Source organism: Nicotiana tabacum, chromosome 7 (assembly GCF_000715075.1).
Source record: "Nicotiana tabacum cultivar K326 chromosome 7, ASM71507v2, whole genome shotgun sequence".
Taxonomy (NCBI): Eukaryota; Viridiplantae; Streptophyta; class Magnoliopsida; order Solanales; family Solanaceae; genus Nicotiana; species Nicotiana tabacum.
Window position 1 is genome coordinate 144,561,562 of NC_134086.1, and position 16,406 is coordinate 144,577,967.

General features: G+C 39.4%; 3 protein-coding genes and 1 non-coding gene across 4 annotated transcripts; 3 read left to right on the top strand and 1 right to left on the bottom strand.

Moving 5' to 3' along the window:
• Positions 1 to 2,067: 2,067 nt before the first annotated feature.
• On the top strand, positions 2,068 to 5,756 carry LOC107760285 (phosphatidylinositol 4-kinase gamma 4-like). Its single transcript, XM_016578316.2, has 2 exons — positions 2,068 to 4,130; positions 5,097 to 5,756. Exons 1-2 carry the CDS (start codon positions 2,787 to 2,789, stop codon positions 5,472 to 5,474), a joined length of 1,722 nt encoding a protein of 573 aa, XP_016433802.2. The 5' UTR covers positions 2,068 to 2,786; the 3' UTR covers positions 5,475 to 5,756.
• On the top strand, positions 4,564 to 4,666 carry LOC142162498 (small nucleolar RNA snoR69Y). The gene has a single exon (XR_012693758.1). It is a non-coding gene; the product is annotated as a small nucleolar RNA snoR69Y (small nucleolar RNA).
• A 1,038-nt stretch (positions 5,757 to 6,794) lies between the features above and the next one.
• On the top strand, positions 6,795 to 7,780 carry LOC107760276 (uncharacterized). Its single transcript, XM_016578307.2, has one exon. It carries the CDS (start codon positions 6,947 to 6,949, stop codon positions 7,556 to 7,558), a length of 612 nt encoding a protein of 203 aa, XP_016433793.2. The 5' UTR covers positions 6,795 to 6,946; the 3' UTR covers positions 7,559 to 7,780.
• A 989-nt stretch (positions 7,781 to 8,769) lies between these two features.
• On the bottom strand, positions 8,770 to 16,183 carry LOC107764930 (uncharacterized). Its single transcript, XM_075217811.1, has 6 exons — positions 13,436 to 16,183; positions 12,024 to 12,622; positions 11,433 to 11,642; positions 10,525 to 10,742; positions 10,335 to 10,389; positions 8,770 to 9,471 (listed from the first exon to the last, which is right to left on the bottom strand). The coding sequence occupies exons 1-5, from the start codon at positions 15,846 to 15,848 to the stop codon at positions 10,347 to 10,349; spliced, it is 3,483 nt and encodes a 1,160-aa protein (XP_075073912.1). The 5' UTR covers positions 15,849 to 16,183; the 3' UTR covers positions 8,770 to 9,471; positions 10,335 to 10,346.
• Between the last annotated feature and the right edge of the window lie 223 nt (positions 16,184 to 16,406).

Sequence of the window (16,406 nt, forward strand, 5' to 3'; positions counted from 1 at the left end):
TCCCTCCAAGGGTGGTGGAGGTAGCTTCTCGGCTGCAAAGCAACGAAGTAGATCAGTATACGCTTCACGAAAGGTGTAAGGGCCTAGACAAACCGAGTACTCCACTAATCGGGGGCGGAACCTTACGGGCAAAATTCCACACCGTAGGGAACCCAGTTAGATCCGCCACTAGGTGCTCAGTCCGCACATAGAAGAAGTTTTCAAAAAAGCGACGGTTGGTCCTATCATCCATCTTTACCACTAAGCCTTTCGACCCACGAGGGTGCGCATGGATCATCGTGCTGCGAATCTTCTATGGAGCGAACAAGCTGAGCACGTGCCTTAGAGTGACCTCGCGACCGGCTAACTCCGCATACTTGATGAACATGAGAAACAACTTGTATAGGTAAGGGGAAAGCTGAGTAGGACATACCTCGTAATAACGACAGAAATCGACCACCAGGAGAGGAAGCGGGAATATGTACCCCACCAGGAAAGGGTAAACGTAGAACATACAGAATCCGGGACGGTCAAATTGGACTCGGTCGTCTCTCCCCGCCGGCACCATCTCGACATAGCTGGGAATACCCCATTACTCCCTTAGACCCGCTATCCCTACTTCCCCTATGAGAGGAGAAATATTTACCGGCTCTTCCCCGCCATCGGCACTGAAGTCCGCCACCTCTTTCCCCGGGCGGGATAAAATTTCCTCCACCGACGGAACCTCTTCGCTTTCCGTTAATTCTACATTTTCGGCGGCCGGAGCAAGATCCTCAACTGCCGGAGGAGAGACGGGAACATTATCACTAGAAGTACTTGCCATCTCCAGATCACCAAGAAAAAAGAGGAGAAAGAGCTTAGCGGAAGAAGCGAGAAAATTGAAGATTACTGCGAGCAAGGGAGTAAAGAAGAGCTCAGATTAACAGAAAGGGAGATATCTTGGGAACTCTCTCAGAGATGAACGATGAAATGCGAATAAGCAAATGACTGATTCCTTCAATTTATAAGGCACAAATTCTCTGGGCACGAAACCCAACAATCACCATTAGAGCCTGACCGGGAGCGAAACAATTCAGCTCTTCGGAAACGTGTGCCATTATGACTGCCTGCACGAAGCGACGTTTCGTTTATCAACCAGCGCTTCAGTTTTGAAACCGCCACCACGATACACAAGTTTTAGAAAGGCGCCCCCGGGCAATTTCTAAATTCGTCACGCAACTAAGGAATAAAATGCGAATCTAACTTCCTCCGACTACATCGCATACATGATCCGTCCGCCGAGGTCGGTGAGATATGACCCCGACGAACGGAGGGACTAACTGTATTGGCCAAAATCTGACCACACGACCACGACGGCAATGACCCCGTCCTAATCCTCTTACGAAAGTAGTCAACAAATTCGACTCCGACTCGTTATTATTATTTCTAATACAAGCGACGAGGCCAAGGCCTCTCCACGACGAAGAAACACCTCCCCGACCTGACCATGATAAATCATGATAAGCTCAGGGAGTTCTCGACTATAAATACAAGGGAAAAGAGCTGAAAAGAGGAGGGGGAGCCTTCTTCTCCATTACTCTGATAACCCAAAGAGGGGATGGCAAAACTCCATGAATAGATTCCTTGACCTACAGGAAAGGATAAAGATTCCATTTTTCGATGAGCTAAGAAGGGGGTAATATGATTGTAATTCCCTTAACCTCTTCAAGGAGAGGCAGGGTAACTTCTATAATCAATAAAATTCCCCAACTATTATTCCTGTCCAATGTTTTCCATGTTTCAGTTTTGCCTTTCATCCGGTATTAATTAAGATTAGCTATGTCTTTTTTGATTGATTTGCTCAAAAATTGTTTAATAACTTTTGAGTCAAACAATATGATTATGTAAAAATCCTTCCACCATCCATATAGAATACTCTTACTACTGTATTTATTAATTACAGTCATTAATAATCAGAACCAATGGGATTATGATAAGTACAAAAGTCTTGCATGAGCCAATTTCCTCGAACCTACACAGCACTTTACAACGTTACTCCACCATTATTCTTGTAATCTGTGTAATCAATGATGTGTCTTCTTCCAACTTGTTGCCCAATTAACGACGCCGTTAATAGCTTCTTCTCATTTCCTCTTCCTCAAAATCAAAACCGAGTAAACGCCGTTAAAGTCTGTCAAAAAACCACGTCAAAGTCGTCATTCAACGCTGTACACTATAAGAATTCCCACGTCTACAACGCATATCTTCTTCACTCTTCTTCTTCAACGGTACCAAATTTCTCCACCAAACACGCTCCCAATTTGTCACCGTTCAATCGCCGGAAAATTCGCCGGAACCATTCAAAAAGTTCATCGTTGATCTGTTTTCACCTTATCTATATACTAAGCTTCCGATCATCCATTTCCTCTTCGGTTCTTATTCCTCCGTTAATAAGAATCCGCTCGTTGTTCTCTGCCTTTGAATTTCTCTATTTAACTTTATTTCTAATTTTTTCCCCAAATCCAATTTCTGAAACCCTAATTTCCGATTTCCCAAAGCTTCTAGCTCGCTTTTCTATGGCCCATTTCAAGTAAATTCATATATGGGCCTATTATGAATCTCTAGGGCTTTGGGAAGTTTTAATTTGGTTTTGTTCTTTTTTTTAATTTGTACAGTTTCGATCTGTGAAGAGGAACACAGATTGTATGTAAAGATGGGTTTGTGAAAATCTTGGTAAATTATCTTTTGTTTTTTAGGGGTTTATATTTTTCAGGTTGATTTGATTTTTTTTGGAATTTAGGGTTTGAAAAATTTGGATTAGTGGAAAGATGTCTTCAGCTGGGGCGATTGCGATTAGTCCTATGTGCAAAGAATCTATGATGATTCCTGCAGATTTCCATAGCCAAGAATCAATTTTGATATACGTGGCTATGTCAGGGTCAATGGTACCAATGAGGGTTTTGGAATATGATTCAATTGACTCTGTGAAGCTTCAGATTCAAACCTGTAAAGGGTTTGTTGTGAAAAATCAAAAATTGGTGTGTGGGGGCCGAGAATTGGCCAGAAGCAATTCCCTCATTAGGGATTATGGAGTTGGTGATGGAAATGTTCTCCATTTGGTCCTTAGGTTATCAGATCTTCAGGTCATCAATGTGAAAACTTCTTCTGGTGAAGAGTTTACCTTTAATGTGGATAGGAGCAGGGATGTCGGATATGTGAAGCGTCAGATTGCTAAGAAAAAGAAGGGTGCTTTAGGAGATATCGATGAGCAAGAAGTGCTTTGCAATGGTGAAAGACTTGAAGATCAGAGGCTTATACATGATATCTGCAAGAACAATGATGCTGTGATTCATTTGTTTGTGAGAAAATCTGCAAAGATTAGAGCAAGACCGGTGGAGAAGAATTTTGAGCTGTCTATTGTGGCACCACAACTGAATGATGACAAGGTTACAGAGAGCAATGGTGGGAATGAAATACTAGAGAATAAGCTTTCGGTCCCTAGGGAGCCTCCTGATAGGGCAAGTATTTTGGAACCTATCATTGTTAACCCAAAGATTGAAGTGCCTTTGGTGATTAGTGATTTGATTGGCTCTACACTTGAAGGGTTAGATAGAGGACATTATCCTATTAGATCCTCCGAAGGCACAGGAGGAGCCTACTTTATGCTTGATGCAGCAGGGAGTAAGTATGTTTCGGTGTTTAAACCAATTGATGAGGAGCCTATGGCTGTGAATAACCCGCGAGGGCTGCCTTTATCAGTTAATGGAGAGGGCTTGAAGAAAGGAACAAGAGTTGGAGAAGGTGCTTTGAGGGAATGTGCTGCTTACCTTTTGGATCATCCAAAAAGCGGTAGGCGTTCATTTTCTGGTGAGGCACTGGGCTTTGCTGGTGTTCCACCAACTCTCTTTGTGAGGTGTCTCCACAGCGGATTCAATCACCCAGATGGTATCACCCCTAAGATTGGCTCCTTGCAAAAGTTCATGGAGAACAATGGAAGTTGTGAGGATATGGGTCCCAGTGCTTTTCCTGTGGGGGAAGTGCATAAGATTGCAGTGCTTGATATGAGGATGGCAAATGCAGATAGGCATGCAGGGAATATTTTAATGAGCAAAGGTGAAGATGGGCAGGTTGTCCTCATTCCAATTGATCATGGTTACTGCTTGCCTGACGGTGTAAGTCTTCATCTTTATTTTCCTTTGCTTTTGGTGTCTGATGTGAACAATTGGTGGATGCCATTCTTCTTTGCTGCATTTCCTGTTACATCTTACTTATATTTGTTATTAAAGTAGTTACAATGTGATGTTAATTATCTTTTGCAATTTTGTTTTCTGCTCTAACATGTCCCTCCAGCAGCTGACTATATGATTTTGGGTGCGAATATGGAGGCATCTTGTCTTAGTTTCATTCATTATGGTCAAATTTTGGTTGAGGGTATAGACTGACTTCAATATCAATGTATCTCCAGTGGAATAGTTTCCCCCTATTTCTACGCAGCCTTTGAAATGACAAACACAAATCCAAGGATTTAAAGCATATCATTTTCATGTCAAATTGCAGTATGATTTTATTGGCCAGAACACCTATGAGAAAAATAGGATAATAGGGAGCGATTGCAATGATGATAACATTTTCCCAGCTCATTATGAGACCTTATCTTTTAAGGTCCGGGAATATACTCCGTTTCCAACACATATGTCTGAGCTTCGCCCCTCTAGAAAAAAGAAGAATCCCAAAACTAATAATAAGAAAATAACACCTATGAGAAGCCAAGAAAATAACACCTTTGAGAAGCTGTGGTCTTTACCAAACTGACAATCTTTTTTTACCTGCCCCTTTGAGAGGCCTGCTATTATCTGCACTATATGAGGCATAAAACGCGTTTGAAGTCCAAGTAGTGTGCTCTTCTAGAAGAAGTTCTGGAGTACAATTAATAGAAAATGTCATTGCTTTCTGCCTTGATACGAGTAGCAAAAACTTCTGTGAAATTTGAGAGTTGTGAATGCTTGTTAGGCTGCTTGTTATATTCTCTCTAGCTCTCTCTTTAATTCAGAATTGACAATTGATGGAAATCAATTAGACTTCGGGAAAATTTGTGTCGTTTGGTTCTGATCAGTTGGTTTATCTATATGCTATTTCAGTTTGAAGATGTCACTTTTGACTGGCTGTATTGGCCACAAGCTCGTCAGCCTTTTAGCTCCGAAACCATTGAGTACATAAAATCACTTGATGCGGAGGAAGACATTGCCTTGTTGAAGTTTTACGGGTGGGACATGCCTTTGGAAAGTGCCCGCACACTCCGCATCTCTACTATGCTTTTGAAGAAAGGTGCAGAGAGGGGCCTCACGCCATTTACCATAGGGAACATCATGTGCCGCGAGACCTTGAACAAGGAATCTGTGATTGAGGAGATTGTTCAAGAAGCACTGGACTCTGTGCTTCCTGGCTCAAGTGAAGATGCATTCCTTGAGACCATCTCACATATAATGGATCAACGCCTTGATGAGATTTCCTATTGATATTTCACTGAAGAATTGGTATATAGGTGTACATAGGAGAGTCTGCGGACACCTATTGTCTGCATGCATCAACTTCAAGAGAATATCCTGATTTCATTGCTTTCAATTCGTTTTCGCAGTTAACTGGAAATGACCTAGCTAGGTTATGACCAAGTTCTTTATCTCGGTGTCAATTCTCAAAATACTGTAAAGTTTGTTCAATCTTTTTTTATGCTGGATTAAGTTGAAGACACAGTATCCTTTTCCTCAAATAATAGTTTACGTTCTTGTATACTTATTAAATATATTTGCAGGAGCCAAGGCTGTTGACATTGTTGGTTAAGCTTCAACCTAGGTAGAGGAATAAGAAACCGAGACTCGGATGAGTTGTGTGCTAGTTTTAGCCCTTTTGGGTGGTACATAATAACTCAAGTAATGAACAAAGCTAAGATCTCACAGATCTGTTTTATTGTACAAAGCTGTACACTAATTTTTTCAGAGCTCTTTGGAGTATTCAAGGTGAATGTTTGCTAGTAGATCCAATACAATACTAGAGGCTAACTCCTTTGCTACATTGCCGCACCTTTCCACCTTTTGGAAGGATGGGTTTGGTATGAAGTGGGACATTCATTTCATTTTTATCAGACCTTAACTTGATGCCGAGTTCACTTCAAACGTAATTATGCAAACCTTATTTCTCACTCAAAACTCTTTAAGTAATTTTTAAACCTCCAATCCCCTACGAAAACAATTGAGAAAGCAACTATATAAGTATCTTAATATCAATCAACTGATAGTAAATATGTGTCTTTTACGTAAAATTAAGAGTTCTCTAAAATTAAAGGTTTTTAAATTCCACTCGTTCTTAAACTGACAACAAATCTGTAATTAAACTAAGAAAGACTAACTATCAGATTTAATGTAACTATTAGATCAAACATGTGCTTATTAACTCATATACGTGTCATCTATGTTGCCTACTAAACCAAAATGAAATGCTTACGAGGATTTTGTCTACTCAGTTGGAAAAAAAGGACAAATATGATACAAATAGTAACCAAACTATTTTTGTTAAACTTCTAACAAAAGACAAAGTTAAACAAAAAATTATAGTTTTAGGAGCAAATATAGGCCTTTTTCCCTTGTATGAATTTTTGCTGCTTACAATGTTTTTTCAACATTTGTTCCTTCGCGAGAAAGAAAAGGAAAAGGGGTTAAAACTAGCACTTTCCTTAATATTGACAGAAGAAGACAAATCACTGTAGTAGATCCAGACCAATGAACCAAGCAGTCAGTGATTTTTTTAAAATCAGTCAGTGATAAATTCCTAATTTCTCTCTTTACCTTTGTATCTCTTGTTTTTTTCCTTTTTCTTTAGTGCTAATGATATGCTACCCAACACTTTATTGACATATCTCTCCCCCTTTCCTATTCCACATTCTTGCCACTAAATTTTCCCAACTGGGGCTGTTCAAAAGCAATAATCTTTAGCCATGTTTGATCCTTACAGATCTAAACCCAGTAGTAGAGGCCGCACTAATTTGGCATCATGTTGTGTTGCCACTTTCTTCTTGATCTTACTCATTGTAGGCATTATTGTCGTCTACTTCTTCCTTTTCAAACCCAAAACTCCCAAAATCGCCGTCGACGCCGTTCAATTCCCCACCTTCTCCGTTACTAACGGCAGCGTTAACTTCACTTTCTTCCAGTACGTCTCCGTTACGAACCCAAATCGCGATGAGTTCACTCACTACGACAGCTCGCTTCAGCTCAGTTACTCAGGCGAGCCGGTGGGTGTTGTGTTTATTCCAGCCGGTAAGATCGACGGTGGTCGGACGCAGCATATGTCGGCGAAGTTTGATGTTCAGTCTTACCCGCTTCCGGCAACTTTGAGAGCTGATGTTTCCGGCGAGGTGGTTTCGACGGCGGCGGCGAGCGGCGGAGGTGGGGTTCGAGGGGGCTCCACAATGGAGGTGGAAACGAGGATGAAGTTGGTGGGGAGAGTGAGGGTGTTGAAGGTGTTTACACATAGGGTGGATAGTGGAGTGAAGTGTAAAGTGGTGATTCAAGTCAGCAGTGGCTCTGTTTTAGGCGTCCGTTGCTGATGCATGATTTTCTTGCTGTTGATTAATTACATTTTCAGCTTCTCATCAAGGGATTGTTAAAAGGGAAACTGCAGATGTATTTGTATTAGAAATTAGGCGAATGCAAGGGCACAAATTGATGAAGAATTGATTTTTGTGCTTTGGCTTATGTATATGGCGATTGTCAAACTGCAACATGTTTTATGATTGTTAAAATGGTCAGAAGACCATTGCTTTTGGCCACTTCCAGATTTCTCATCACTGTGATGGAGTTATACTAGACTTCTCTGAATCATTCCATTTTTATCAAAATATTAAACCAAATGGTGATTTGCACTTTTGACCTAATTTACAGCTTAAAGCAAGTCAGCAAGTTGTTTGTTGCCTTTGGTGAAAAGTATGAATGGTAAATGATGTAAGTAGAGTTGAGCTATAAGCTGTCGCTGAGTTTATTTGGCTTTTAAAACCTCACATAAAGCAATTCTATTTCTATACATTGCTACAACTTAGAATGCAAATTATGGTAAGAAAACTAAGATGCAGTTATGGAGGTCTAATTTAAGGAATTTCTCTAATATAACATGGTTTCTTTTCAAGTCAACTAAGATTCTGTCCGGCAGTAAATTCAATTCTTATTGTTGCAACGTCTTCAATTATTACGCTAAAAAGGTACTAAAACAACAAAGATGAATGCTAAAGATGGATCTCCTCCAGTATAAAAGAGAAATATTTCCCGTCACATAAAAGTTGTATTAGTCAATTTTTTGCATATTTACAAGATCCACAAGATGTTCACTCATTGTATGATTCTTCGAAATCAAATGATAAGAGTATCCCATGTTGTTACAAGAACAACAATATGATAGGTTTTTTCTTATCAACTTCTAGGGCACCCGATGCACTATGCTCCCGCTATGCACAGGGTCCGAGGAAGGGCTGGACCACAAGGATCTATTGTACACAGTCTTACCCTGTATTCCGGTAAGAGGTTGTTTCCATGGCTCGAACCCGTGACCTTGTGGGCACATGACAGCAACTTTACCGTTTCTTATCAACTTCTAAATCTCATATTTCAGGGTTCCTCTCTAAATCAATGATCGCCTGTTTCAAGGTCAAACTAACCAACTCTTCGTAACTTTGGACCTCAGAAACGGAGAATACTAGCAGAGGATACTGTCAAAGGCAGAATGTAAAGAATCAATCTGCAAACTGAGTCAACACAGACCTCTAAATCACAGTAAACTTTCTACTTTTAATAATGTGATTTTTCAGAGAAGTGCTTTAACAGTTTTGATATAATTACACAAACATCCACATCAGGGAGGTGTCTAGAGATGCACAGAGGGAAGTCACTAAACCATCATAAATACAAAAAAAATTCCATGCAGTCTTTAAGCTGCGGAAGGATTCCTAATTATTCATTCTAGGATAATTGCAGCAACTGAATATATACTATGGAACTCATCTTTGAGCACCTTTACCGGGGGAAGAAACAAATGATAATGAACAAGGGTCACCTTATTCAACTCGTTGCTTCAGGCTCAAATTTCAAATGCCCATCACAATTCAAAGAGCGGTACCATCTGAGCTAACTGTGAACACCCCCCCACATGCAGTACGTTGTGTTTAGAACGACTCTAGGTCCATGATATAACGTTATTGACTAATAGAAACTAGGCAACTGAGTTCCCATAATAGCCAGCCTGTCAAAGGTTGAGGAACTACTCAGCAGCTGAAAATACGCCCTCACGATCTCCCATTTGACTAAAAAACAGGCTCAACCTCGGGGAACATAAGAAAAGCGTCCAATTGGAGGAAAAAACAGAAACCGATTTAGAGCTCTCTTTTTAATTTCTCAAAGTACATAACATTTCCTCAGTAATGAAGAATCAATTAACAGGGGCTGCCTCTGCCAGTCTGCCTTTAAGTTCCTCCTTCAATAACAGAAAAATCGCGGGATCAGTTCCGATCAATGATTCCAAAATCTTTCGAAAAATTTACTAGAAAATATCATGTGGGTCGTACAAGAAGAATCCGACATGGTAATATAGTTTTCAACTTACAACTTTTCATTGTTTTCGTGAATTTACCTCTTTCTAATAAAAGTTCAGTACTAGTAAACCAACAAACTCTTTTTTTCTCTAGCTTATCTCAATGAAGCTTACAGCGCTGGGAGATCCCTGTGATTTAAAAAATCAGAGGGACATAGCCGCAAATATAACTAGAAGGAAAAAAAAAAGTTGATTTTGTTCCCAAAGGAGGACACAGGAAAAAGAAGGGTAAATTTTTTGTTTTTTTAAAAAGGAAACTGAGATAACAACAACAACATACCCAGTATTATCCCACACCGTGGGGTCTGGGGAGGGTAGTGTGTACGCAGACCTTACCCCTACCTTAAAAGGAAATTGAGAGGTAGAGAAATTTAAGTCAAGGAACACTAACAAAAAATTTCTTCCCCATCATTTCAAATATAGAAATCAATGCATATTTAACAAAGGCCTTATTGATTTTCTCATCTTCTATTATAATCCTAAGATGATTATATCTCATAAAAGATGGGGATGCCATGTTTATTCTTTCTGCTTACATGTTTTTACAATGTCCATGGTAGGGGTTGATTTTGGCTCCTTGGAAGTAAGTTAAGCAGTGCCGATAATTAAAATTCACCTGGACTGTTTGGCAGGTACAAGAGCCATCTATAAATTTTGAAATTTATTGCACAAAATTTCATGTACTGTTCTAAAGTATCATAAGTTCACAATAAACTAGCACCAACACTACCTATGAAATTTAATACCTGAGAAGACAGCTATTTAGAACTGGGCTTTTTTAGCTTCTTCCGTGACCTCCTCCTGAAAAATATGAAGGGTACAATCAAAATAAGAGTTCTAATCTAAGGCATCATCTAAATATCTGGCATCATAGTGTTCACCAGAAAAAATGTGCCAGTAATAAAATTTAGCGACAGGCGTATGGTTGCAGTGTACCTCTTCTTCATAGGTTTTCCAGTACCAAATAGACCCTTCATTACTGTAGATACATCCAAAGAGCGTTCACGCATGATTTTGTCATGGTATATCTTACTTCCAATATCCGTGATAGCTTCCTCCACCTCTTCCAATGTCTGGTCCACATTGAGCTGCAGCTGCCCTTTCTTGATAACCGTCACATTAAAACCATTTGCTTTGGCGTCCCGAAAAGCATCCTGCATAGCAGTCAATAATGTAAGTAACAAATAATTTCCACAACAGTGATCAATTCTCGATAACGGTATTCTGATCTACAACATAACAGGCTAAGAGAAGCAAAAGGAAAGCAGAGAACAGGCACAAGTCATCAGCTATTTCAGTTTTCACATAGAGTGAGAAGTAAAAGAATAAAGAAATAGAGCGGAAATGGAGTCGATCTAGTTTAGCATATTAAGCATTTAAACAAGACACGGTAGCATTAATGGCATAACTAGCTTGGGACAGCAGGAAGATTTAACACATTTATACAATTTAAAGATTTCTAGGAAATTCATCCAGAGATCAGGAAGTCCTACTTTCTTTTGTCCTACACAACATCCTAACAATTTGGAAGGAGATATTGCTTTTAAAAAAACACAGATCCATAAATGTTCCTAAAATGTGATAGACGTGCTTATCAATATGCATTTGGACAGTTATAGGAGCTCACAGAAAAAACATTAACCAGAGACATAGCACCCCCACCCCCCACCCCCACCCCACCCCCCAAGAAAAAAGGAAAAAAAAACTCCTCTAATGCATTGGATTTCTCCACCAGTGATGTTATCAACCATCTCAGATTTGAAAGCACTGTCATTATGTAAAGAATAAGGCGTAGGACCAGTTAACCAAAGAAATGTAGTTACACTACAAACAAATAAATTTACCTTAGGAGGTCGTGCAACAACAAAGGCATTTCCATTGCCAAGCAATTCCATATGAGCCTGTATTATATAGCAAAGATTCTTACAGTCACCAGCATCCTCAAAAGCAATTACATGATACTGCTTGGGATCCAATTCCAGATCAGCGGCCATCTCTAGTGAATAGAATCCTACATTCATCTCTCCTTCTTCCTCAGTGTATAATTCAATACACTACAAACAGAAACAAATATTGTTTGAGAAATCACAATGTAACTGGACAATACATAATAAGACATTAAGACTAGAGGGCCTTAACATTGGAAAACTAAAAGAATCCTTCAAGCAAATAGCTCCGAAAGTGTCTCGATATATGTCTTTGGACAAGATGTGGACGAATAACCTCTAGGTTGCATCGAATGTCACTGTTAATAAAGGAACTAGGAAATAGTCTGTCTGCAGTAAAAGGTAACAGTGTCATACACGCCTTAATCATGCGATCTCCCTGCCCGGCAGAGAAGAAGCCTCGTGTATGAGGCCATGCTCTTCTTAATTCAATTGATTAAATTCTTTTTTAAGTTGGAAAAATTACAAAATGAAAAATGTAATAATTACCAATATACAGGGTAGATCAAGCCACCATAGATAGTCCTCTTCCTTTTCATCTGCATATTCACGATATTTGCTCACTACTGCCTGGGGTCCAAACAGTTCCATTTCTCTTTTGACCCTCTCAAGTTTCTCTTTGATAAGCTTCTTTCCCTTCTCAGGTAAGTTGTCCATCAGATCGGCAGCTTCCTTTATTTCTCTTTCCGTAATCCATCTGTCCAAGTCCTTCCCTACATCCTTCATTACAGCTTTAATTTCCGGGTCGGTCTCTGCATTGTATGATTCCAAGAACCCCTGGGACCATTTCTTTGTATGCTGCCAGTACTCTTTACCGGATTTCTTGCCAGCTATGGTGGAACCATCACTACTTTCAATGATGGTCCTGGGTGCTGAAGTCGAATCAATTTTATTGCTTGATGGGGATTCTTGCAATCCTTGAGGCAAGTCTTGTCTTTCTTTCTTTATGAGATTTGAGTTTTTTATGCTTTCAGCAACTACCTTTCTCTCTTCTGCAAAGTATTCTAGGAACTCAGAACTTCTTTCCATTGGTGGACCTTTCCAGCGAGGTATAACTTTCTCCGGTTGGTCGTACAAACTGATGCCATCTACAGCAAAAGAGGGTTTTAAAAAAGTAGCTTGCTTAGCATAACCTTGGAATTGCAAAAAAACTTTATGTTTTTTCCTAAGTTGCTCGGACTCGGGTGCCGATTTCCGATACAGGTGCGAATCTAGGGTCGGATCCTTCATGATCTAAATTTTAAAATTCGAGGGCACGAACCTAGATACGGATATGGGTGCGGTGATTCGGCTAAAAATAACTCAAATATCTAAAAGTAGAGTTATAAATATGTCTAAATTATGAGAAGTTATGTGGAAAACTTAAAGGGTATTCCGAGAAGGAGAGAATGTTGATCAAAAGGAGAATCCGAGAAGGATAAAAAAGGAAAAGGACTGACATAGAAATTTCTATATACAATATAATCTATTTTCTTCAATTTCACTCTAGCTTTTGTTTTGATTTCAGAAACCATTGTATCTGTCCCGAATTTCTCCGTCGATTTTTCGTCAAAGCACCCAAAATCAATTGACCAGATTCAATCACACCCACACCCATGTCGTGTCGACACAGGTGCGGCATCGAAAGTGAAGAGTCTGAGAAACTTAGGTTTTTTCTCTACCATCCATTCAACCCCAACACCCTAAAACAAGAAGGAAAACAAAATGAATCCTAAAGAAATCAGAATTTTGTGCCTGAAGGCGGCTCAAAAATAAGAAAAGGGACAAATATGATGAACAATAAACCTTAATTATTGAACTGTATCTTTCAAAATGTTACCAGGTATAATGACTTTAGCATTTATTTATCCTATTTCCGCGAGGGAGTAACTATCTCTAAACATTTAAGAAAAATTTAATACCTGCTCCATAATCAAGGTTTTCAATGTTTGAGTGGAGCCACTTGTGCAAATCCATTAGTTGTTTATTCTCTTGATCAACTTTCTTCTCAAGGCCACTGAAAAAGACAAGTTTATCTTCATCATCCATTTGAGAAAATGGATCTCTACCAGCAAGCTCATTTTCTCTAACTTTAAAAACAATTTCTTTAAGTCTCTCATCTTTCATCCACTCGAGCTCGCTGACATTCTCATTACTCTCAAGATGAAACATCTGAGGTTTTAGATTCGGCTCCTCATCCGATTTCTCCTTTGCCACCAGGTAATTATCCCTGAACCCCGTCTGAATTTTCTTAATGACCGGTTCAAATTCATGGAAATTCTTTTCCAACCAGCTTCCATTATTTGGTGATAATTCCAGTTCTGCAGTTCTGCCATTACCGTCTTGAGCAGACTGAGTTTCAGGTAATTCAGTATGTACTACTACTTTATCAACAAGTTCAGGAATGTCATTGGATGGAAAGATTTTGATCTCATCAGTCGGTTGTGAGCTCACATCACCAACTGTTCCTTCTTGTTCAGGTGATGGGAAATCAAGTGGTTTAAGCTCTTCATATCTGTTGTTCTCATCATCATAAGAACTTTGACTTGGATAACTTTTCTCTTTGTTCTGTACAGATACAGCACCATTGCTGGTTGGAAGAAAATCTTTTCGTTTGAAACTAGAATCTTCAGAAGAAAAATCAGATATTCCCCATAAAGGCAATGGGTCAAATTCTTTTCCTGCATTAGCAGACAGCTGGTTCACATCACCAATACTCTCCTTTTCTATTAGTGGTATTAATACCTTCTCACCCTCTGGATCACTTTCAGCAATACTTTCTTGTTTCGCTTTCAGTTTCGAGAGGTACTCCCTAGCTTCCTTAACTGACAGAATGATTTTTGATTTTGATGCCACAGAAATTTCACTAGGCTTGCTTGATTGGCCAGACATTATAACAGATTTTTCAGTTCCATCAGTTGAGCTTACATCATGTTTTGACTGATGTACATTTTCCATAGAGCTTTTTATATCATCTGGAGGTTCTAAATTTCTGCTAGAGGTCTGCACTTCATGACTAAACAGTGAAGATGAACCGGTAAGGACTCCATTAATATCCTCAAACAATTTCGGTTCAACAACTTCCTTTTCATTAGAGTGTTCGATTGAGGCTGGATAATCTCCTCCATTGTCAGCTTGAAGAGAATTTCCTTTTTCCTGTTCTCGTGCATGCCTCGCCATCTTTCTGATTTCTTGAATCTTATCAGAGAATTCGGCATCCTCAAACTGCTCATTCTGAAACTGCTCTGGCAATGCTAAACTAGCGTCGAATCCCATTGCTTTCTCTATGCTGCTCCTAAGTTGTAGCTTATCAAGCCGAGGTTTTTCCAGAGACATGTTATCTGGCTCTTGGATAACTTCCACCTCACCTTTCACAGTTTTCTCCCTCTCCTTTCTTGCTATCATCTTCCTCCTCAGCATTTCCTTCTCCAACCTTGAGTACTCTTCTTCTCCACTATTACCAGTAATAAACATTTTCTTTACCGCCCAAATCAAAATGAAACCACAAAATACCACGAATCCAACTCTAGGCAACTTTTTAGATAGACCAGGATTAAGAGTAAAAGTGCTGAGTCCACTCACAGCGTTGGACTTCTCTTCTCCTGAAACGACAAATTTAGCGACTGAACTATTCTTAGGAAGCAAACTTTTACCAGTTTCCATTTCCCTAGCTAAGACCTCGGCGAATGAAATTTTTGCTTTAACATCCTCATGCTCCTCAATCTTAGCGTTCCGATACAATGTTGGATCAATTCTGCTTCTTTTCAAAATTTCATCCTCATTTACAACCACCCTTTTGACCTTACCCTCAGAATCTTGAAAAACAGTGAAAATAGGACCAGTACCAATACCCCAATACTCTGTATCCTTCTTATACTGCTCAACCCAGCTCTCCAATTTATTCCATAAAACAGACTCCCCTAAAGCCTTTGTTTTTAACTCCACCCCACTATCAGAAACAAGATTCTTGCTTTTTTCATCACCGCTTTCAGAGCCAAATTGAAAACTTTCACTACTTGGATTTTGAAAAATGGAGTTAGACATGCTGTTTTCATCATTATTTTCAGAATTTGGGATGTGAATAATGGGGGTTTCAATTACCTGTTGTTGTTGGTGGTGTTGAGTGAGCTTTTTCCTCAAATAGTTTTGACGTTTGGTACGTCGGCCGAAATGAGCTGAAATTTGGAATCTTGATGGGATGGAGAAGGGACTGTAAATCTTGGAATTGCGTGCTGTGAATGCTGAAGGGGTCCTCTTTCTCCATTTGGAGATGCAGAATTTGGGTGGAAAAGATTGAAGAATTGAGGAGCTGCTCGAGATTGTCAGAAAGCTCATACTAGTAATTACTCGAAGAGAAGTACTATTACAGGACAACAACCTTAAACCCTGATAAAAGCCTCATACAGTTTTCACTTGGGTTTCAAAAACGAAAAGTTAAACCCGAAACGTGATCACAATGTTTGTTAAAAAAAAAAAAAATTGTTTGCCTTGTCATAGGTGTCAAAGTGTCATATACGATGGATAGAGGGAGCAGCAATTTTTTTCCACCCAAACTTTAGATATTGCTATTAATCGCTTTCTTTCTTCCTTCCTTTTTTGTTTTTGTTATGAATTAAAAAATGAATCTGCAATATTTATTCATCACCAACTGATGGAAAGTTGCGTTCTCTAGTATATTAGTAGTCGGCAAAATAGTATATATATTACATATGAATCCTTTGCCCGTTGCAAAGGGTTGTGAAAAAAAGAAAATTTCCCTCCTCTTAGAGCTAGCAAGAAGGCAACCCAGCAAAATTAGTTTTACTAAACTTTAGTTATGCCCGTTGCCGAAGTTTAGTTTTATATTCGGAAGTGCTATTGCAAAGGGTTCTTAGAAGTGTTTTTCTCAAAAGT